This window comes from Pangasianodon hypophthalmus, chromosome 15 (assembly GCF_027358585.1).
Source record: "Pangasianodon hypophthalmus isolate fPanHyp1 chromosome 15, fPanHyp1.pri, whole genome shotgun sequence".
NCBI lineage: Eukaryota > Metazoa > Chordata > Actinopteri > Siluriformes > Pangasiidae > Pangasianodon > Pangasianodon hypophthalmus.
Genome location: NC_069724.1, coordinates 3,029,074 through 3,053,918, shown reverse-complemented (window position 1 = coordinate 3,053,918; position 24,845 = coordinate 3,029,074). Strand labels below are relative to the sequence as shown.

At 37.7% G+C, this 24,845-nt stretch overlaps 1 protein-coding gene across 1 annotated transcript; it reads right to left on the bottom strand.

Annotated features, from left to right (window-relative positions):
- Positions 1-307: 307 nt before the first annotated feature.
- On the bottom strand, positions 308-24,041 carry unc119b (unc-119 homolog b (C. elegans)). Its single transcript, XM_026938637.3, has 5 exons — positions 23,478-24,041; positions 5,370-5,483; positions 4,661-4,760; positions 2,952-3,124; positions 308-1,902 (listed from the first exon to the last, which is right to left on the bottom strand). The coding sequence occupies exons 1-5, from the start codon at positions 23,779-23,781 to the stop codon at positions 1,790-1,792; spliced, it is 804 nt and encodes a 267-aa protein (XP_026794438.1). The 5' UTR covers positions 23,782-24,041; the 3' UTR covers positions 308-1,789.
- Positions 24,042-24,845: the final 804 nt, after the last annotated feature.

The following is a 24,845-nucleotide window of genomic DNA, read 5'->3' as shown; positions in this document are numbered from 1 at the left end:
TTACTTTTATTAATTTCATTTATTAATTTCAAACTTAAAATTGTCTCATTCTATTGACAGATTTTTGCTTCCTTCTAGAAATAAACACTTGAAATAGAATAAGACAATTTCAAACTTGAAATGAGTAAAAGATATCAAGATATCAATAAGTTTAATAATCTTAAATGTTTTAAAACAATCTAACAAGGAGAAATATTTATTGAATTTGTCTATATATATATATTCTATATATTTTGACTTGAAAAAAAGATAATTTTTTTCAATGTATAAATGATACAAAATGAAAAAAAGAGACCATCTACGAACATTTCAAAAAGTCACATATACATTTATTTCTTTAATTCCAGACTTTCATCTGAGCTGTCCAAAACTTTACACTTTTTTTTTTTTCTCAAAATGTACAGTAAATCACAATCATAAATAAAGCTGTTACAAGTTTTAACTAGAAACATTATTGAAGAACTCATTTTGAGCCTTTGAGGGCATAAAATAAAAACAGACACGATTCCTTAAATTCTCCTAAATTCACTTTCGTTTACATTTCAAACGAATCATAGAAGAGATACGACACGTCCTGGTGATAAAACGCTAATTCTACTTTCTGCTCTATACATGAACATCCAAAAGGAACTGAACTCACTGGAATGTGTGATTGAAGGAATGCTTGATGGAGAAAGAGATTTGAAGTAATGCTCTCTCTCTCTCTCTCTCCCTCTCTATTTTTCTCATATCTATGACAGTAGACCTAGTAGAGAGAAATCTTTAAAGAAAACAAAACAAAAAGCCATTTGTTTGAGAAAAAAAAAGATCACACAAACCAGACTGGAAATGACGTCAATGCCTGTAACGCACATTATGCCTCCTTGTCTGTCCTGTGAGACTTTTTATATGACTATTTTACCTTTATGAACATTTCCTTATTGACAAATCATGACACAAAGCAGACATGAACAAGAACATTGCGCAGACATTCTATGAGATCATATGAGAAGAGGTTTCCATCGTGGTGATAAGTTGTTATACTGCAATAACGCAATAATGTTGTCTTGGGGAATATGTTCTGTGTTCATAACGTGATCACGTATGAAAAGATGTGCAGTGGACACGCAAATATGATCTCACCATATAAATTACAACATGTCAAGAAGAAGAAGAAGAAGACGAAGAAGAAGGAGCAATGCTCTACTATTGTATTCTTGACAAGTTTACAGATATTAAATCTAACTCTCAGAAAATTACGATAGAAGTGAATCTGTGAATCTATGTTTTTTAATCGATATGTAACAGTGCCATGCATGCTCAAATGCACACTCTGGTAAACAATCAGCATTCAGTCTCACAGCATAAAACATTCTCTCTCTCTCTCTCACACACACACGCGCATACACACACACACACACACACACAGTGGAGCAGTCAAACATATAGCCCTAATCATAACCTTTACCACCTAGTGCCATTGCCATATTTGGCCATATAAATAACCACAGAATTTAAGTCCACCTCTCCCAAAAAAAGAATCTTCACTAATATTAGGATTAAGTTACCAAATAAACATTATTTTTGCTGGTGTATTGTGAAAAAAAAATCTTAAACACATTTATGATATGTATATACGTGTGAAAGGTCATGGTCATCTAATCACTTGTCTCACACAGACAGGCATTACCACATGTCAATGACACAAATTCAGGGAGAGCGTGATTGGTGCACACAGACGCATGTGGGCTGGGCATTCGTTCAGCCAAACCATCAAACCATCCAGGTCAGCTCCCTCAAAGCTGCCGTCTTAAGGACCTCCGCTGTAAGAGTAGTCTGCTTTGTTATGCATGACTAGCTTGTTGTCCACAAAGTAGAAGCTGTCGGACTGCGTCTCGTAGGGGTGCAGGATCATCTCGCGCACTGACACACAGAGGAGAGAGGTCAGAATTTGGCATCTGCTATATCGGGATGGATTAAAATTAGAACTCATCCTGAGACACGACTTCATCCACACACTGCTGCACATTGTCAAAACAGAACATACGCCATTTTAAAAGGACACTGCTTCTCAAACTCTAGTACAAATTTTATCCTATTGTCCTATTTATCTCTTATGACCATAGATGCATTCTATGTCTACATTCACCGGCCACTTGAATCAGCCAATCATTCGGCAGCAGAGCAGTGCATAAAATCATGCAGATACAGATTCAGCTAATGTTTTAATCAAACATCAGAATTACGTGGGGAGGGGAGGGGACTTGCATGGTTTGAGTATTTCAGAAACTGCAAGATCTTCTAATAACTCTCCTATGTCAACTCAAATAAGCACTCTTTGCAGCCGTGGTGAGCAGAAAAAGCAGCTCAAATCATACAATACATTGAACCTTGAGATGGATGAGCTACAACAGCAGAAGACCACATCAGGTTCCATCTTACTTAAGGTTTTGGCGTGAGGTGCTTTTCTGCTGATCACGGTTGTAAAGTGTGGTTATCTGAGTTACCGTAGGCTTCCTGTCAACTCGAAGCAGTCTGGCCATTCTCTTCTGATATAACAGGATGTTTTTTTTGTTTTTTCACACCATACCATGTAAACTCTAAAATACTCAAACCAGTCTGTCTGGCAACAAACACAATACCAAGTCACTGATATCACATTTTTTCCCCCCATTCTGATCTTTCATGTGAACGTTAACTGAAGCTCTTGACCTGTATCTGCATGATTTTATGCGTTATGCCGTTGCCGCATGATTGGCTGACTGGATAATTGCATGAATGAGCAAACTAAAGTGGCCTGTGAGTGTGTGTTAGACTCCACAGAACATTCCTGTTCAAAACTGTTTTAAGAAAAGCCATTATCCATAACCACTTGAGCTGCTCGGATTTAAAGCGATTATCCGCAGCCTGTGCATGAGCAAAACCGGAACAGTGTGGATAATTTGAGAGTGCACATTGCTTTATGTACTCACTGATCTCCTCTGAGAGTGGCGGGAATTCGTAGATGTGCTCGCAGGTGTTCTTGCTGCTAGGGATGCAGAAGCCAAACTCGAAGTCAAAGCTCTTCAGCAGCTGATCGCGGAAGTAATGCCTCTCAATCATGCGGAAGTTATTGATAGGAATGTCACCCACAGTGAACTCGACACTTAAATAACAGCAGAGAGGAAACAAGGGAAAGAATGAACTTAGCATTTAAGAGTCTACAGTACACATTCAAGATTTAAGATTCAAGATCTTTATTTTCATATGTTCTTTGGTAAAATGAAATTCTTGTTTTGTTTTTTTCTCTCACGAGAAAGACCGGGTACACGACATTTAATTCATGTCAGAAGTACTTTACTCTATTCCCTATGTTCAAATGTATAAGATTATAGGGAAATTAACACTTTCTGATGTAACATTAGTATTCAGATGGGTTTATTTCCTCCATATGCCTGACATCCACCTTCTCTAAGCACAGCATATAGGAAATTCACTCATTTTTTTATAACACAATCTGACACACCTTTGTCTTCCTTTACCTGTCTCGTGATGGAACTAATGTTCCCAGAGGACGGCTGTAGTAATTATGATCGATTCACACCGGATAAGAGATTTCTGTATAAATCACAGAGAAGGGCTCGTCTTCATGATGTACGCATGGTTGTCATACTAAAAATCCCATGCATACTACAGACACTTCATATTACTACAAATTGACAGTTTTGACCTTTATTATAAGTGCTTGTTGTAGGGGGTGTGGCTAAGCAAGTTTGATCATTACTAGGTCACATGATCATAACATGTACAGTACGTAGGCTGTACCTGTGCTAGGAAGTGTCGCTTTTCTGACAAGTCCTTTTAAACATCATCTGTATTTTATTGTTCTGCATTTGAAACTCGGTTTCATTTTGGTTTTGGTGTGAGCTCATAGAAAACAACACTTCCTGGAATGTCTTTATACAGAAGACTACACAGGATATAATGGAATTCTTACCAATTTGGATGGGATATATATGACCTGGGGTTATTTCTACAGGTCACTTCACTTCATAGAAGGTAAAAACCTACTAAAAAACCTACTAAAGGTCGTAACTCGTAACTCTGACGTAGATAAACAAAGAAAATGCTCAGAATTCCTACTCAGGATCTCAGGGCGGTTTCCTCAAACCTGAGTTCAGCAAGTGACAGTCAAACCAACATGAACAGTAATACAAGACGATAAAACATGTTTTTTGTTTGTAGCTTTGTAGCTAGAATACACAGAGGTTGAAAATGATGTAATTCCGGGTTCCGAATCCCCATTTCCAAGGTAAGTCCAATGCAGCATAATTACATCATCCCACCTCCCCACTTAAAACTTTCCCAATCCGAACAGGGCTAAAGTATGATTTATCAAGAGCTTTTTTCCTCCAGCTTATTTATTCTGACCTGAATATTACAGCCGTCTTCTGAAAGACTGAATATAGAGCTCGGCTTTGGAATAACTCTTTTCTAAGACTCTTCACAGCATTTCCTGTTCAATCCAATTACTTCTGTGTCCATTTCATAATGAGGGCAGTAGGACTCTTCGTCTAGCTGATAGCGTCACAGTTATGGACCATTTAAAACATCTCATTTCTGGGAATCATATTTAAATGTCAAAATGTGTTGCCTTACCAATTTTGAGCTCTTCTGAATAATAAAATAGCGTCTTACTTACGTGGCTCCAACCTGACGCAGGCGTAGAAATGCTGGAGTGAACTGGTATCGCACGAATCGGCCAGCACTGGGGTCAATGTCTCGTTTCTCTCCACCTTTGTCTGATGCAACAGATATAAAGATTACACATAAGCATGGATTTACATGATTTAAAGGGATTTTTATTTCACCATACCAATAGAAAAACATACTAGGGGTGGAACGCAGGGAAAAAACATAGCTAAAAACACTACTTATAGAAGCCCATAGCTTTCACACAAAAATCATTATATCACAAATTTATTTAAACATATTTTAAATATATATTTTAAATATATTTAATAAAAATCAATCCTAACAAAAATATAATCAAGTCTCTTTATATATAATGTATAGTAAAATACATCTATAGTTCCAAAAAATATATATTTTCCAAATCTCATTCCAATCTTTTATATTTGTTACAGAATCGGATCAAATCCAGTCATTTTTTTCTCAGAGATCCGATCTGGGTCTGGTATTGGCCTGATATCGGATCAGTGCAATCTCTAAAACATACTACATAAATTCCTAAAAAAAAAAAGACTGTTAAGAGAATGTAAATGTAATCGCATTTCATGGTAAATCACAGGGTAGGGAAGCACTTGTTGTGTTTCCGTTGCTACAAGAATAAATCCGCACTGAGAGAGAACAGTTACGTAATCGGATCACTCAGACTCACTCAGACTCACCCGTTACTGGAGGCTTTGTAATCTCAAACAGCACTGTCCCTGTCTCCATGTCCCTTATCTTAAACCGTGTGAAGTCGATGTTGTATACGTTGTCCTCTGGACTGCACAAGTAGTCTGGAAAAGGAGTCGGTGAAGATTTATTACCAATATGTCTGCCATATTCATGTATCTGAACTGTTCATTAATACAACAGTGTGTGCTGTATTATATCAATCCACAACTCATGTGATACAATATCACAACATAATTCTTACATTACTGTTCATTCATTTATACTGCAAAAGCCAAAATTGTAAGAAAAATGAACAGAAAACAGACTATAATCATATTTGGGTGCCAAGGGCGTTGTGTGTCCTCGCAAAGTTAAAAGGAAACCAGCAAAAGTGTAACTGTGCTCTGGGGATGCTTGGGACATGTCCCCACCATGCCCGTTTTTGTCTCAACCACTTTTTCAAAGTGTAGTCCACTAAAATACTTACCCTCTGAGCCAGTATAGTTATTTAATTATTTAATTTCTAAAAGAAATATCAGGTACATTCTTCCTCACAAACCAGTCCAAACGCTGCTAGACAGCTTAGAAAATTTTGACCCACTCTTCTTGACAGATCTCTTTTACCTGCAAGACGTCATATTCTGACTTCTTTGGATTACGTCTGGAGAGTGACAGGGTCGTGGTAAAACATTTGTAATAAATACCTTCCTGTTGATTTTGCTTTATAGTTTGTTGTCTTGTTACATGATTTGTCCTGGAATTCTACTTTTATACTATAATACAGCACAAACTGGGCTTTAAAAAAATAATCCAATTCCACACAAAACATGTGAGGAATGCAAAGTCAAATCATTACAAAGAGATTTAGACAAAAATGTGATAAAATTAGAAGACGAAAGGTGTAACAGCACTCCTCTCAACAGTTGCATGAAGTCTTTCGTCACAGCAACAAAATCTGCTTTGTCTGCCATTCCATTCACCCCTCACACACACACACACACACACACACATCCCTGTTTCCCTCCCTCTGATGGATTACAAATCCTTTTATATTCTAAGGGACAAATGAACACAAGCTGTATCCCAGAGATTGGGCTACCAGTTGGACCCCTGAGGGATTCCTGAGCCTGGACCTCTCCCTATATTCACTCTAATATACTCACACTCAGATATACAGCACAAGTTCTTTTTTTTTTTTTTTTTTTAATCATTCCTGTTATGTGCACAATGCAATGTAACTACGGTGTACCTCTGTAATGAACGTGACTGGAACAGTTCAGGAATAGAGCACAAATTCTTCTAATAAACAAGATAAACTTTGTTGGCTGTGCAAGCAAAAATGCATTTTTACCAAACAATAATTGGCCTGTGGTGTAGTACACTTCTAGGAGAAGGCCACATATATGGTCCTGTGGATGCATTTCCCATAGTCACATAAGCCTTGTCGGTGAATGCATCAGGCCCAGATTAAGGTTTAAGCTGCTTATAACATCTGAGCACCGAGGGTCATCCCGGGATGCAGTGGCTTTAGTTCCATTTACCTCTCTAACTGCTGCCAGTGTAAATATACCATGTGGTAGCAGTGCAATGCATAAAAAATAGGGAACAAATGTGAACTCAGTGACTTTGACCATGGCATGGTTGTTGGTGCCAGATGGGCTGGTTTGAGTATTTCAAAAACTCCTGTTAACTCTCCTACGGTAACCCAAATAACTACTCTTTACGATCATGGTGAGCAGAAAAGCATCTCAGAACGCACTCTCCTGGGATTTTCACTCCTGGGATTTTCTCTCCTGGGAGTTTATGGTGCGAGAAATAAAAAACATCCAGGTGCGAATGCCTTATTAATGGTATCAAGCTGACAGGAAATCTGTGGTAACTCAAATAACCACTCTTTACAACCGTGGTGAGCAGAAAAGCATCTCAAAATGCTTGGATTGGCTACTTTAAATGGCCACTAGGTGTGAACGAGTGTGTGAGTGTGTGTCTGAGAGTGGGTGGTGTTCTTGTAATAGGCTCCATTATCACTGTGACCCTGAGCAGGATAAAGCGGTTCCTGAAAATGAATGGAGATTATTCATTATAAATATTCTTATCTTTATGACACTGATGACTGATCCTAAAACATTTAAGAAATATGAAAACAGTGATAAAGGTAAGTAAAGGTTAACTGTATATTTTTGAAACTCTGAATTAACTCTCTGTGTTCATTCAGAGGTTTGCAATGACAAATCAAAACCTCTCTGAAATAACCATGAATCCACATCCGTATTCATACCTGAGCACTTTCTGGGCCTCTTGTGAAACTGACTCACCATCTTATCATGAACCTTTATTATAATTTACAGTTTGCATAACACTGTTTTATTACCAATGAAACGCTACATTGTGGAAACAGAAGATTAGAAATTTCATATCTGTAACAGACAGTCTAGTGCTCTCTATAAAATATAATGGAGATGGAGCGAGTGAAAGTGCGGACGAGTGAGTGAATGGAGAAGCGTATTTGATAAGAGGCAGTGAGTAATCTTCTCAGTGCAGTGAGGTAATGCTCAGAGCAGCAGGAAAATTGACACACTGCACAAAGGAATGCACAACACGGAGTAAAACTGTAAAATAAATTATACCCCCTCTGGCCACATTATTAGGAACACCATGCTAATAATAATTACTAATACCAGTTTGCTTTCAGAACAGCCTCGATTCTTTACGGCATGGATTCCACAAGGAGTTGGACATATTGCTTTGAGATTCTGGTCCATGTTAATATGATTGCATCACACAATTGCTGCAGATTTGTCAGATGTGCATTCATGCTGCGAATTGTCCAATTCTACCACATCCCAATCCTCTAATGGATTCTGGCAGCCATTGAAGTACACTTGGTCTTGTTGAATCAGTTGGAGAAAACTTGTGCTTTGTGACATGGAGCATTATCATGCTGGAAGTAGGCATTATAAGATGGGTAAATTCTGATCATGTTGTCAGCAACAATTCTCAGATAGGCCCGATTGGTATTGAGGTGGCCCAATGTGTGCCAAGAAAACATTCCCCACACCACTACACCACCACCAGCAGCCTGAAGTGTTGACACAAGGCAGGTTGGGTCCATAGATTCATGCTGCTGACAGAAAACATCGGACTAGACAATGTTTTTCCAGGCTTCAAATGTCCAGTTTGGGTGAGTCTACAGTATGTCCACTGTAGAACCTCGGGTTCCTGTTCTTGGCTGACAGGAGTGGACCCTGATGTGGACTTCTGTAGCCCGTCCGCTTCAAGGGTTGAAATGTTGCACGTTCTGAGATGCTTTTCTGCTCAGCACAGCTGTAAAGAGTGATTATTTGAGTTACCGTAGTCTACCATAAACCAGTCTGGCCATTCTCCTCTCATCTCTCTAATCATTTTCTCCCGCACAACTGGCACTCACTGAATGTTTTTTTGCGCCGTTCTGCGTAAACTCTCTGTGTGTGAAAATCCCAGGAGCTCAGCAGCTTCTGAAATACTCAAACCAACAATGACGTCACAGGAAGGACCTCGAATGAAAATGACTAGTGACAAGTGCTCAGATGGATTGCAGAAGGAAATGAAATTGAAAAGCTATATAAAAGATTTTCAATTGCTTCCCTCTCTCTCAGACACACACAATGTGCCTGCAGTAGAAATGACAAAGCATTTAGTTTTTTGCAGCACATTTTCAGACAACATACACCACAACCTGCGACTGGCCTGAAGAACAAAACAAGCACAAAACCAGAAATCTACTTGCTGATTTAAAAAGACATGGACAGCACAGAACCCCACAATCAGTCAGCAGGAACAAGTGTTTAGCACGTCTACATTTGTTAAAGGGTGACAAGCATTAAATCTGTCAGCCTGTGGACTCGGTAACAGCATGTGATTATTCACATACGAGCAATTTCCCCTCTCCTGCTCATTTTTAACAGCACTGAGACGGACAAAAATATTGCTATTACGGACTACAGCAGTATGTGGACTCACAGTTGTTTATGACTCATTCGCTTTGTATGAAGCAATGATTCATGGTGTGATACAGCTTTTGTGCCTAACCTATATTTTATTCTCTTTATAATGTATTTCGGAACTGCTCGGTCCTGGAAAAAAATAGACACAAACAGCTTTTACTTCAACATTCGAAAAAGTTCCTTTAAAACTACTTCTTGTTAGGAAGAAATATTGTCATTGTATCAGATCCAACCTTGCATACAATGCATACTTGCATACTGCATCGTACACATATGAACAGCTGCTCATTCATGCAATTATCCAAACAGCCAATCATTTGGAAGCAGTGCAATGCAAATCAGGTTAAGAGCTTCTCTTAATGTCCATCAAACATCAGAATGCAGAATGGTGACTTCAGTGACTTCGACCATAGCATGGACGTCACCTGGTCTTCAGCTGTCCAGGTTGGAAGAGCCTGTAGCCTCAGATTCCTGTTCTTGGCTGACAGGAGTGGAACCTGATGTGATCTTCTGCTGTTCTAGCCTCAAGGTGATGGTGCTGTGATGCTTTTCTGCTCACCATGGTTGTAAAGAATGCTTATATGATTTACTGTATACTAAGAAAGAAAATCAATATCAGGCTTTTTAAATATGGGAGGAAATTGAGAAAATGTAACAGATGTGTCATCATCAGAAACGTGCTTTGTAAAATCGGGGCAATTTGCAGTTTCGATTCATTTAATCAAATCACTGCTTAGTTGTCAAACTACCTGTGTAACAAAAATAGAAAATAAACCCATTCCATATACAGCAGAAACCACAGTGTCAGTATATTTTCCTTTCAGCCTTTCCTATTTTCTGAAAGACATCCTCAAGGGTTCTTCTGCTGGACTATTCACTTACTGCGAATAGTCACCAGAACTCTGCCTGACAGACACACAGAAGCGACAAGGTGCTCCACTTGTAAGCTGTTTCTGCTGCTTCCTCGTTCTTCTCCACCCTCATTCCCTCTCATCATCTCTTCATCACTGCCCTTCCTGCCATCATGCCATCATGCCTCTTTGCTCTTCTTTCTCATCTGTTCCATTTCACCCTGCTTTCACTTCTGCCACTGACTCGCCTCCACTCGTCTCTCTCGTCTGCACTCCTACGCCGAAATGTACTCGTCATTCTCTTATCACTCAAACAGAACAGAAAGTGAGACACTTGTAAAGCAAACCATGGGAGAATGGCCAGATTAAGCTTGCAAGATGACTGCAAAGGTAACGTTTGCGCATGCTGGACAAAGTAGACCAAGCTAACTACCCATCTACCTAGCTATCTATCCATCTATTTAAGATAAATAGACAAATACAAGTAGACAGATATGGTTACAATAATGCCAGGCATCCCAGGTAATGCTTGTAGCCTTTCTTACCATTTCTTTTGTATGAACTCCAGCTCAATCACTTCAACACTTAGTAGAATACCAATTAATTTAGCAAAAGCTCAGATCGGTAATATTGATCATATTCTATGTGTTTAAATATACCACATGCCCGGGCATGCAACTGGCACATGTATATGGCTTGTAACCATAGTTCTCTTAACTGTACTACACAGACCCCTTCAGCACAGATTTATTTTACAAACAAGCTATTCCACTATTAGGCACATTATTTTAAATAATTTTCCCATTTTACAATTGAAAAAAGAATAACTTGACAGTTTATGGCATTTAGCAGAGTTTAACTCCACACAGTAGCTTTGGTTGGTATCGTGACAAAATGTCACGGTTTGGTGGTTCCTCCAAACATCCGTGGAAAACAATATTTGCTTATCAAAGTGACTCACATTATTTAAGAATGGATTAATGATGGTTTAGCATTTCTGTCACATCACTGCCAATTTAAATGGTTTCTATTCATTTGCTTATTATCATCTTTCTCTTCTAAAATGTGGTGACGTCACGCCCAAAAACACCTTCATCCAGTGTAACCCTCCTTTAGGATTTAGGATTTCCTTTATTATAAGGTAGGTATTGAATGACTGAAGGGATAAGAGATGCTTAAGGAAACATATGGCAGGTTAGCCTCACTGGGTTAAACCTCACTTTAACAAAATTAACTGAAGTACTATTGGAACAGTCAATCTTCCTGACATATGTGTGTTGAGTAATGTTTCTTGAGGACTTCATTTATAATCCCACTATCCATTGTCACTCAGAAGAGGATGGTTTTTTCTTCTTCTTCAAGTCCTGTTAGGGAGCTTTTCTTTGTCACCATCGCCTCTGGCTTGCTCATTAGGGATCTTATTCTACATCCGGATTTCTGTAAAGCTGCTTTGTGACAATGTGCTTTGTTTCAAGTGCTATACAGATAACACTGAACTGAACTTTGGTAATGCTTATGACTCCACAGGATTTATACAGCGTCTATTCAAAATATGTAGTTTTGTCACACATAGAAGGTCCAATAATAATATTATTACAACTTTTTGTATGGCATGTGACTTCCCGAAATGAGTTTGATGTCCATAACATGTACTGTATGTAATATATAGCTATGCCAAGAACACCAAAAAACTAGTGACAAGACTACAAAATGCCATTTTCTTCATTTTTCTTTAAATATTGGTCTTTAAACCTTAGACAAAGCGTCCTTGAATGTTCAAGTAAACACTTTCTTACCTTCTTACAGGATATGTAAGAATTGCACGGGACATAGTATATTGTATTATTTTTATGTGTTTTTAAACATATAGACTACGAATGTGCAAAAAACTTGCTGAGATAAAATCACAGACATATCCCAGTACAAAATACATTAGCCCACCTCTACCCACACTTGGGTTTATCTTCTCAGAAAGCAAAGCTAGAAAATGAGTCATCTAATGTCGAGTTTCAGTGAGTCTGTGCTGACTGTAGCCTCAGATTCCTGTTCTTGGCTGACGGGAGTGGAACCTGATGTGGTCTTCTGCTGCTGTAGCCCACCTGCCTCAAAGTATTCTGAGATGCTTTTCTGCTCACCACAGATATAAAGAGTGGCTATTTGAATTACCATAACCGTCCTGTCAGCATGAACCAGTCTGGCCATTCTCCTCTGCCCTCTCCCATCAACAAGGAACACAAATTTCCTTGTTTCCTCTTGTACCTACCAGAATTGATGTACGTTACACCAAGTGTGAACATACACCCATCTTCAAATCACTTCCATAACCTATACTGTCTCCCAATTTAGGGAAAAATGCTTGAGTTAAATTCTGTACTGTTATACTGGCAGGAAATCCCAGACTACATGGGCTTGTTAGCATTACCCTGGTGAAAAACACTGGATGTAAGCAGGACAACTAGGATCAAATCTGAGCTCTGACATACCGTAAGTCCAAAAGAAATGCAACTGGCAGCAGAAATGGTTTTAATAGACGTACAGACTCCCTCTCCTTTTGTCATATTGAATAGTGAAAAATCCATGGAGTCAATAAAAAGTGGTTTGTATTTAACTCATGATATTGCTCGCCTCAGTAGAAGAATATAGATTTATCCTTTCTAACTAAACTAAATTGGGTCAAAAGAAAATCTATAATACATAAAAATCTGTTTAAACTATTGAGACACTTGAGAATAGTGCTGTTATTTGCAAGGTTTCTTAGAAGTAAATGAATAGAAAACATTGATGCATTTATGTATAGAAATAAATTACCTGACAAAAAGAATATACATAATTAACACTACTCAAGTAATAACTATCTCTTTGTTTGTTCCTAATCAGAAGTACAGCTCCAGTAGATGAAGATGTCTTATGCCTGCATTATGGAACTCTTGAACTCTTTTTATAGTTTTTTTGACAGTTCATGTGTCTTTGAGGTTTAACTCAAGTACAGAATTTAAAAAGCAGAGTAAATGTATTCAAATGCTTAGTATAAAATGTTTTCCATATCAATAATGAAAGTAAAAGTTCAACATAAAATGCTTCCTAAATTTCTTGTCATGAACACCTCATATAGACAATAAAAGTTGACAATAAAAGTAATACAGAACAGAGACTGCTTTGTCAGCCTTTTTTTTTTTTTTTAGAAAATGAAGCGACACCAGGAATGTATTCGGTCCTGTGGAGCTCAACGGCTCTAATCTGGTTTAGTGATGGGAGCAAATCCATCTAATCAGAGACTCCAGCCAGGGCGTAAACGGCAGCGACAGAAATGGAGGATCCATGTGGTCAGCTTCCAGACAGAGATGAACAAGAGTAATAAATACAGCAAGGAAGGCCAGACGAGGCGAGGCAAGGCTGCGAAATTCAGGCCAGTGTCAATAATGTCCAGCTTTGTGAGTTCAAAAGCTACGACACTAACGGAAAATAGTCTTCAGTACTGATATTTGAACAACAGCAGTGCAGAGCAGTGGGAAATACCTCAGTGTGACAAGTAACAGAGAAGAATCATTATAAATTTTGCAATGAAGAACAGGCTTGATATGAAAGCTTTGTAGCAAAATCATAACCTCGGCTCTGTGCGACATCGACACGGCCTTGACTATGTTGTGTCATAGACACTGCATTATATGGGGAATGAAAGCTTTCTACACTTGTGAATGCACATTCTACAATAAAAGGATAAACATTATACAGGCAATGTGTTTTATTTCAACTCGTCCTAGATCCAGCAAAAACATACCCGCATACTGTATATTATTTAATTTCATTATTTACAGAACATCGTTTTAAAACTGAGATCTCAATTCATTTCTCAATGCAGTTTGATTTCAAGAATAGAGCCAATATTTTCTCTTATTTGCTGCGACCAGGGAACATAGACCCCCCTTGAAGCGTAGCGAGTCTACAGAAGAAAAAGGGGAGAAACAACGTCGGTAAGACGTGAGTGAATTTTGCTCGCTTGTAGTGAGAAGGAACAAATCTGTCCTATTAATCTGTATAAATGTTCAATATTATGTAAGGAATATTAAATTCTCAATAACTAAACAATCGACAACTAAATGTATGAATGAATGAACAGGAAGTGAGTCATGGCTGCACGCACCCACTCACGGGTTTTACCCTCAAGTGGCTTTCGGCTCTGCTGTCTGGTTCTTCTCAGGGTTTCTTTCTCGTTTCATCTCGGGGAGATTTTCTTTCACACCGTCACCTCTTGCTTGCTCATTAGGGATCCAGATCTGCATTCGGATTTCTTTGAAGCTGCTTTAACAATGTCTATTGTTAAAAGCGCCATACAAATGCAATTGAATTGAATTAAATTGAAGTGGCTCATGAGTTGCTATGGCAGTAGAGAAGAAACACTGCCATGCTAATCAGCCGGTAATACTGCTGCTTTCAATGGGTGTAACTTAGAACACGAGTAAAAAAAAAAAATTGCATGATCTATTCACTGAAACGGTTTCGGAAGCATCCCACAGAAAAGATAACACTTCTATTTTAACCAGCAGCTTTATAAATTAGTAATGGCGTAATGATGGATGCTTTGGAAGTCTTTTAAAATGTAGCTGTTATGGTTTACATCACCTCTGGGAGGTCGTTGAAAGAAAAGAAAAGGCGTATGATTTAATCAGCCACATTATTGACTGCTACAGCTGGTATAATGCCTCACACTTTGTCTAATCGCATATTCACCGATATTTTGACTGAAGTTTAATGCAATAAATTGTAATGTGTGTCGCAAAGTGGGCAAAGAACTCGAATGTGTTAATTAGCAGTCATCCCACTACATGAGTTTTAGCATATAGGAGACATTTTATTACAGCCAGCCTTATTCAAAACAGGGCTAAATATATTAAATATATATAAATATATTGGATAAATGGATAGGGTTTTTTGTTTTTTTTTAACCAGACTACACTTTTTTTTAATAGCAGTTATGTTTGCTCAGGATTTTAGGGTGTTAGAGTATAAATCAGTGATTCAAAATGCAGATGAGCCATCATTCACACTAGGAACAATGTAGCTACCATGCTCCGCTACAGTAATGTAAGAATTTAGTAAATATTCAGTACATGTTGTTCCTTGGAAAATTAGTCAAAGAATCGTGAGTGAGAATTGATTGAAAAGGACACAACAGAAATAAACTGAGGCAACAATCACAAAGTGGTTATGTAAGGAATAACACACTCCAGCCCCTGCCGGGGTGGTGTGATATGGCCCAACACGATGCGGAGTGCCATTACCACACTGAAGTGGATTACTGTCGAATAACAGCATGGTCTGGAGTGTGTTTTTCCACTTACACCACAGTGATTTGCAATTTATTCATGAACAAAACACAGTTTAAGAGTTCGGAGTTAGATTTAATGTTGGGGAACATCTGCGAGACAAGTTAGCTCCTGTTATCACTTACGTTATAGCAGCTATAAACAGCTGTTCCCTCACCAGCATCTTCACTTCTCTTCCTCTGTCTCTCTCTCTCTCGCAAAATAACGCAGCTTGTCATTTTACCGAGAAACCACTAAGTGTAAACTCCTCTCTTTTGGGAATCTTTGCAAAGCACCATGACTGTTACAAAGCGCTGACACCAAAGACCATAAATGTTTAATAAAAAAATAAACACCAACACTTTTTAAATCTGCTTATTACTAGTCTTAGATTATGTGGCGTGTCCACTGTACAAATCCGTGTTTATTAGCTGTTACTATAGAAACAATAACGTATTAAAACAATAATATGTATTATTATAAACCTTCTGACCAATCAAATTCGAGAATTCAACCACATGTTGTAACTATTATAATAATTTATTAGTTGGATTAGTTCATATTTACTAAAAGCATTTGTTCTTTTTCAAATGAGGTACATATGTTTGCTTTTTTTGTCTTCTAAAAAAAACCTTATCACATCATAATTTCCTGAAAAAACATTATCAAGAAAAATCCAGCTTTACTACAGATAGCAGAATCCTTCTGCCTAAAATAAATCATATTTATTAAAAAAACAAACCATAATTATTTTTCGTGACCATTATGACATATGTGTTTAAGAGAGCTAGCTTTCAAACCCTTCTGGATGATGTAATTCCCAGAAACAACAACTGCAGCGCTAAAATGTGGTGATCTCATTGAATATCCTCTGACCTTCTTGTGCATCCTCTCCAGTGCTGACTGCAGGAATTAATAGCTCGGAGACGGGAAATGTCACTCAGTACGCCACATTCATGGCGTACAGCTTTACAGAGGAAAAGGAACATGAGACATTAATCCTGTTCCCTACATTTAGACACTGTACATTGGGAAAGAAACCAATTATTCCTGATCATGACTTAAAAGAAATATTATACACACTGTAAACTGTGGAACAGCAGTTGGTTAAATCTGAAGCTCTAACGCATTAAGCTGGTTTACTAATAAAGCAGCAGTGACATTTCTGTAGGAGGAGCCAAAATCGAAACGCAACGTCATCCCTGAACTGGCATTTGCAATACGATTTGAGAAAAATCTGTTAGTGTGCAATAGCAAAGCAAAGACCGAGTCACAAATAATTCTCAACATGAAGTTAAAATGCATTTTAAATATCAAATTACTACCAGAACACTGAACCACTACGTCAGGCTCAAGACTACAGACACATCTTCAATTATACAATTATGAAATATTCGATTATTGCAGTTTTGTCCTGATGTCAGCATGCACTACATTTCTTGAGACTACCTTTAGACTTCTCTTGTACCAGAACAGAGAAAAAATATGATCACAGTGACTATTGGTGTGGTTGTTGGTGCCAGATGGGTTGGTTTGAGTAGTTCAGAAACTGTAGATCTCCTGGGATTTTCACATCTCTAGAGTTTATACGGGGCGAAAACCAAAAAACATCAAGTTCTGCAGGCTGAAACCTAAAGAGAGAGGTGAGAGGAGAATGGCCAGACTAGTTTGAGCTGACAGGAAGGCTAAAGTAACTCAAATAATCACTCTTTACAAATATGGTGAGCAGAAAAGCATCTCAGAACGCACAACAACACATCAACCCTTGAGACGAATGAACTACAACAGTAGAAGAGCACATCGGGTTCCACTCCTGTAAGCCAAGAACAAGAATCTGAAGCTACAGCAGGCACAGACTCACTGATATCAGACATTTAAAGAATTTTAGAAGTCTCCAGTGTCAGCATTTTGTAACACTCAGATAAAAGATTTCTCAGTAACATCAAGCTGTGTTTCATATATATAATTATTTACACAGTACTGTGCAAAAGCACCCTATTTTTTTTAGTACAAACTTTGTTATAGATTTTTATTTTCTGACTTCTACATTATTGATTCAGTACAAAAAGTTTTTAGATTTCCAAACATTAGTCTTCCAGCACAAAATTAAATGATACAGAAAAATATTTGTATGTCAGTAGAGAAAGCAGCAGATTCCATAAGAGACACTTTTCAGATAAAAACATAATGAAGGCTGCTGGGTTTCGCTGCAGAAATAAGAAGCGAGTCGACAGTCAAAGTCTCCAGAAGAACTGTGGCTGCTTCTGCAAGATGCTCAGTAACACTTCCAGCTCATTTCCTTATAAAACTGCACACACTGCACCTGAGAATACTGATTTTTTTTAAAGCGAAGGATCGTCACATTAAATACTGACTTTGTTTCATTTATTACTGTTTACTGCTTTTTATAGTATTTTTTAAAGTAGAAGCCATCTTTCCTGTACAGCATTTCTTTGCATGTGCCTAAGACTTCTATTCTAACTTCAAGAGAGAGTGTGAAATGAGAACAACTGTAACATAACACTAGCGATAAAAGAAACTTGCATTACACTATATAAACATATAACTATATAATTCCAGCTATAAACAGTTAAAAAGTATTACGTGTCATTCTTCAGTAAACAAAAAAGTGTTAGTGTTAACAAATTGCTGTACTATACAGTAACTGGAATAAAACATGACAGGATGTGCTGTTATAGGAAAATAACAAATGATGCACTGAAGTTAATGAATGTCCTAACACAGAAATAAATCAAATCAAACACAGCTGAGAACAAAAATGCAAATATGAGTGGAAATGATTCAGCCATCTTCTCATGCACACTTCGCTGCTTATTTTTCATCAAGGACATCAGGATTTAACATCATGATTAAATATGATTTCTGGGCATCAGAAGATCCGGCTGTATTTAATCTTTACTCTTTAAAGATTTCTAGAATATATCTGGATTTTTCGCCAACATTCTGAGATTTTTTTTTTTTATTTCCATGTTTAAATTGGATAACTTTAATAACTACACTTCAGGACTTCCATGGATGTTTCATCTAATTCCTGATACATCTCTTAAAGGATTGAATGAGTATTATAGAACTTGTAAGGAAACACTATCAAATTTCCAGCAGTGTCTCCTATTAAAGATGAGAACAGACTCCTGTAACCTTTTTAAAATCGAAGAAAGACACGGATAATAACGGTTAAATTAACTTCAGCCAATCCTAATTGCTGCTTTGTTAAAGTTTAAATGCAGTTGTGTTGCTTTATAACTAATAGAAGAAACGATGGCTGTCCAGGGCCCCAGGTCACCCAGAGAAGCTCATTAAAGTGTGTGTGAGAGAGAGTGGGACTTGCCACACTTCAGCCAGCACACACTGTTACCATAGTAAACTCCGCAAAGATGCCTCAGGGATTTAAACGTCTTGCTAAGGGGCTTATAAACTAGTGTGTCTAAAAATATATGAAGGTGCAGGTTGTACTCCTTCATCCTTAGTTAACTGTTCTTTAACGTTACTAAAAATATTGTTCCAAAAGAGGAACGTATCTGAATAAATAACTGAGTAGAAATGTTTAGGTATGCATTTAGAATATTTAAAATCTTGTTCATTAAATTCACTAAACACGATTGTTTAATGCATTATCCTCTATGAGGTTTCTTAGGAAAAATGCTGTAGGAAGAAGTAACGCGTTTATTTCAAGGATAGACAAGATATTGCTTCATCTTACAAACAATATTTAACCGCATATTTAATTTTAAGTGATTAGTCCAACCTTTAAAAACTGAAAATGCCAGTCAGTTAGTATAGGGATGATTAATTTCACATGCACCTGGTTTCTCATCTTAGGCCACATTAAATAAGAGGTTGTGCAACAGCCTACAACATGACTAAGGGCTCTATTTTCATGATCGTAGCGTACACATGCAGAAACAAGGCATGAGATTGGCACATCGTGAGAGATCGCAAGCTCAAATCCTGATAATGTAAATAAAATAATAAAATACGAATACATATATTCATAGCCGGGACTCTAGAAAGCAAAATTAGCTGTACTCTCTGGATGGGAGGAGCATACTCTCATTCCCATGTCAATCACAGTAATGCTAGCCAATCATGGGCACTTGTGAGCACATGTATGAGGAAGAAGGCTGATAGCACTTTCCTCTGAGTGTGTTACTCTGCATCATCAGCAGTTGGAAAAGATGCAGTTGGCTTGCTTCACATGTCTAGGAGGAAGCACGTGTTTGCCTTTCCCCGTCCCTGGTTGGACAGGGGAGAGCTGGCTAGTGCGTGGGAATTGGAAAACGACAAAATCGGGGAGAAATTCATGACCATGGTACAGGTTTGAGTAAATACATCATGAAGACGTGTGGTTAAGTGTGCTGCTGCGATATCCAATCAAATCAGCTCCTCTCAACACCTTTAAGAACTGAGTGTTTGCAGTGCAGCACAGTGATGTTTTTTCGAAATGATATACAGTACAAACGAATCTTATGTAAATTTTTAGTGGTGGCAATAAACAGCTACATGACAGGACTTACAGCAAATATATTTTCTGGGTTGTTTTTTTTTTCTGTGGCTCAATTTTATGCTGATATTTTAGTGGTAGTGTAATAAATATGGAAATTTGGATACAAGATACTTGCCGTGGCTAGAAACACTACATAGAATACAGGATTCACGCTATACTATGCAGTCTATGATTGTGATGAAAACAGTTTATGAACTTTGATTCTAAAATATGATAAATGCCAAAATTTATCAATGGAACTGAAGTCCATGGGTCACTACATGGCCTATGAATTATGTCTAATCCTATTACAAGCAATACTTGTTGTTTAATGGATTGAAAAGGAGTTTCTTTGCAAAAATGCAATGCCTGTTTTTAACAAATTGCCTGTGCCCAAGAGCGTTATCTAGTTAACACCATCGTTAACATCAAAAAGCAATTTCTTTTACAGCTTTATATATGTAGGCATGCTATTTTTGGACCAAAACAGGTTTGAAAATCCCACTGCGTCTGCAAATTTCTAACATGCCCAATCAAAACAGCAACAGAATGGCATTAATTAGCAAATGATGCTTGCATCGGCACAATCCATAGATGAAATTTACGCTGTAAACATGTGATATTGCATCAAAAATGCAAAAAGGGAGCTCAGTGGAATCAGAGGCATTCAAAAGGAGTCATATCATCTTTTTTTTGTTTATCGCAGTAAACATGCGAATTACAAACTGCTATTGTAATATATAGACTAAAAACAATCCTCATTCTTTAATACATTGTCCATTTTAATTTAAAGAACTGGTAAGGAAATGTGACTGAAGGCAACAATATGTGAAATCAGTTCATTATCTTTTAGTGATGCGGCATTTAGACACAGTAAATGTGAATCTGCAAATAAAAAATGAACAAGCAAAGAAACGCGTTCCTGCTCGATGGCTACAGACTGAAGTTTTCGTATAGCATGCTAGCATTTTAACATACTGAATACCTTAACATTCTGAATTAACAATCAGTCTGTAATGTTATATTTAGAATCATAGTTAGATTTACAATGGCTTTTTCCAGAGAAATCCTCCAGCAGCATCTCCAGAGGATACGTGAAAGCAGCACAATGTGAAACCAAGTGCAACTTCTACAGGTTGAATGCACAGATTGCAGAGGAAAGTGCAATACCCCATGGACTTTTTTCTCTTAAAAAAATAGAAACAAAGCAGACAACGTCTCTAAAGACTAGAGACATTGAGGAATGCATTTTGGAAACTTGTGGTTTGGAGCCCTGTCATGTCAAACTGGTGAACAGTGGCTATTAAGTGTCCACTTCATAACATCTGACAACCTGTGTTTTCCTCTAAAATATTTTCTTTCAGTCATGTACAAAATTACTAGATGTCATTATACATGAAAAAAAAAAAGTATAATTTCTAAAAGTAATTTAAATTAACCTGTATAAACCAGCAAATTCAGAAAAATAGTTACAGCTTCGAAAACTAATATTTTTTATTCTATACAGTGATTTATTAAAAAAGATATATTATGATAAATTCAGTATATCATAACTGACTAACAGCAAAGTAAACAGACATAATATGTGAAGTAGTTTGTTGAGTGAATCCTAACGCAATTTTAAACAAAATAACACCGTGATATGATTTAAGGATGATTCTGGTTTTCTAAATTAATTAAGAATTATCCATGTAACTTGTGCAACAAGTACAACGTAATATACAGTAGGATCCAAAAGTATGAGACCAGAGACTTGATATTATAAGAAGTAAATGATAAGGATCATATTACGAGCAATAACTTGAGTGAAAAGTAGAATCTTAGAAATAATTACCTGAACTGCATGAAGGAATTTCTTAGTATTCAGTATTTTGCTTTAATGACAGCGTGCACTTGAGCTGAGACAGACTCCATGAGTTCGTGTACAACCTGGTGATCTGCGTTAGATCAAATCCATCACTGTGTCACCTGAACACCTGATTTAAAGGAAGGGATAAGACTTGGAGAAAATCTGACCTTCTGTACAAAGGAGTTAACATGGTCAATATGACAGATTTGCTTAAATCTAAACAGTGACCTAGAAATAGAAATGGAGTGGAATATTGAATATTAAAGATATTGAACATTTCCTTTCTTTGTTTTTAAACGTGTTCATTATTCTGTGGTCTCAGAGTTTCAGACCTCGCTGTATATTACATTGCTACTTGCGCACAAATGATATGGATAACTATGCGGCTGGTTTTAGGAGTAATAGAAATGGAAATAAGTACGAATATCAGACATTTGTTCTTACGAGTCTTCCGTACCAATCTGAAAAGCTGTGTCACAGTAATAAAATCTTAAGAGGCATGTTGTGTAGAGATGTTTATACACTGGTTTCGGATGATGATGATGGAGCGCATATTTACCGCCTGTTATCTAACAATACTTAGGAATGCACCGTTAGACAATCTGAAGATTAAATATAGCTCATCCTTCTGCGTGTCATCAGGACTATAAATATACGTGACTAAACACATGCCTAAGATATGACTACACACGGATCGGGGGTAAATGGATCTTGAACGTGGTATTGGAGAGTTTCGAAGGTTAAGGTGTTTCTAGCCTGGGCATTGCAAAAAATAATAATAATAATAATAATAATAATAATAATAATAACAGCTCATGAAAACATCTTGAAGATTAAGCAAATTAATCTAGTATTTCCTGTTATATGATTTCAATAACCAGATATAGGATTATTAAACCTATTTCTAGACATTCAAGCTTTCACACTTTATATGTCTTTATTCTTTCGGTAGATTTTCCTCCTTTGAGAAATAAATGCTTATAATAAGCAAAACTTTCTGCCATTAGAAGACTATTTCAAGCTTGAAGATGTCGAGAAATAATCTTATATTTAGTTTATTGTAATCTAGAAATAATCTGATACTTAGTTTATTGTAATCTTATTTTGCAGTGTGTATTATTATTATTACTATTATAGACAAACAGCATTTTCAGTGATCATATATAAGTCATTAGCACACTTTCCACATGGCACTTCTCATCTCACCTGCAACATGTGGTCTGTGCTGAATCTAATGGTTTAAACAGGAAAAGAGAAATATAATGAGATGCTTCTTTAACAAGCTTTTTCTTTTTTTTTTTTTTTTTTTGCAACAAGGAGTAGACAACACACTCCACTGAAATGATGGCAGAGGTAAATAATTCTTCAGGAGATGTCGCTTTCCAAGTGTCCACACACACACACACACACACACACTCTCACTCTCTCTCTCTCTCTCTCTCTCTCTCCTTAATGGTCAGTGGGATTTAATGCATCTTGTATATGACGCATGCTTCTTGTTTTGATCATGTGAGCATTATGATGCCTGAACACAAGAAAGAAAGAAAGAAATAAGAAAGAAAGACAGACAGAAATCTTCCAGACGCTCGCGCTCTCCGGAAAAAGGCGCAGATTAGCGTCACTTACTTTCCGTGATCTTCTGCAATCCCAGCACGTCCTCCGGGGTGATGATGGTGTTGGAAAGCAGTTCCTCCTCGGTGGTGACGGGGACTCCCACGTCCGTGGTGTTGCAGCCCTTCTTGACTTTCATGGCCTCCTCTGGTTCAGGGTTCGAGCTCGAGTCGCCGTCGCTGGGGCTGGGGCTGGGACCGGGGCTGGGATCGACGTGTCCGGTGGCGCTGCGACTGGCGGGATTAACGCCGCCGCCGCACTTCTTATTACAGCTCGGTGCGTCCTGGCTGCTGCCTGCGCTGGTACAAGAATAGCTCATTATCCTGTCCCTCCTCCTCCTCCCCTTATCCCCCCGTCTCCTCCTCTAGCCCCTCGGTCCAGGCGAGACAGGGAAGCGGACACCGTCTCTCCGCCGAAGGATTTTTTCCTTCTTTCTCTCTCTCTTTCTCTCGTTCTTTCTTTATTTGTTTCTTTAACCCCAACCCGCTTATTTAAATCCGCCGTTTTGTCCGGCAGTCGGCCTCGCTTTACGGCACATTCGCCTGGCGCGTGAATAAAGCGCGCGTGAACCGGCTGGTGAGGGGTGTGGTCTCCAGGCAACCATCACCATCTGCGGTTTCCATCTCGCTATAATCTGTATAAACTGTATAATCTACCAAATATTACACTTCTTAAAAAACTTCTTCACAAGGAACACAACACGGGGGTAAAGTGTGGGCTCGTCAACTACACATCTCGTCAGAAACCCCAACACAAAACATCACAGAAATTCTAATGGTTTCCACTACAAATGCCATTACAAACCATCAGCTAACCATTAAAACCATTACCATTATCATTACTGGTCCTTACTGGTATCCACTAGACATAACATGCCACCAATAGAAAGCAACAAATTACCAGTAGAGACTCACAGGGACCATTAGAGTTTCCATTAAAACCAATACAATTCCCATTATAACCATTAAAACCATTACAAATTCTATGAGGGTTTCTATTTTTTTTTTTCAACCGGATAATTAATTAATAAATTGATTGATTGATTGAGTGATTGATTGATTGATTGATTGACATTGGAAAATCCAAAATCAAATTTGTTAAAGTATCAAAACACAAACTGTGCATTAAAATCGCAAGAATTAAATTTGCAGAAATGCATTAATATTTTTGCCGTGGTTTTAGGAGGAGGCAGTTTGCTTTCGTCTGTGTATTTTGTTTCGGTAGAATGAGAATGAGAACTAAAATGTGGAGCAAGTCTAATGTCTCTTAGCCACGCCTTCTGTTAACTATCAAAAAAAAAATATATATATATATTATCCGTAATCATTTTGTAGACTAACTCCACTATGGTACTGAGGATAAGTGTTTATGTCAGTTGAACAC

Excerpts from the sequence above, each read along its gene's own strand:
- unc119b (XM_026938637.3), bottom strand. The coding sequence starts at position 23,781 with ATGAGCTATTCTTGTACCAGCGCAGGCAGCAGCCAGGACGCACCGAGC. Across the intron at positions 5,484-23,477 it reads ATTGCAGAAGATCACGGAAA|ACTACTTGTGCAGTCCAGAG; the intron begins GTAAGTGACGCT and ends CTCCTTTTCCAG. Across the intron at positions 3,125-4,660 it reads CTGCGTCAGGTTGGAGCCAC|TGTCGAGTTCACTGTGGGTG; the intron begins GTAAGTAAGACG and ends CTGTTATTTAAG.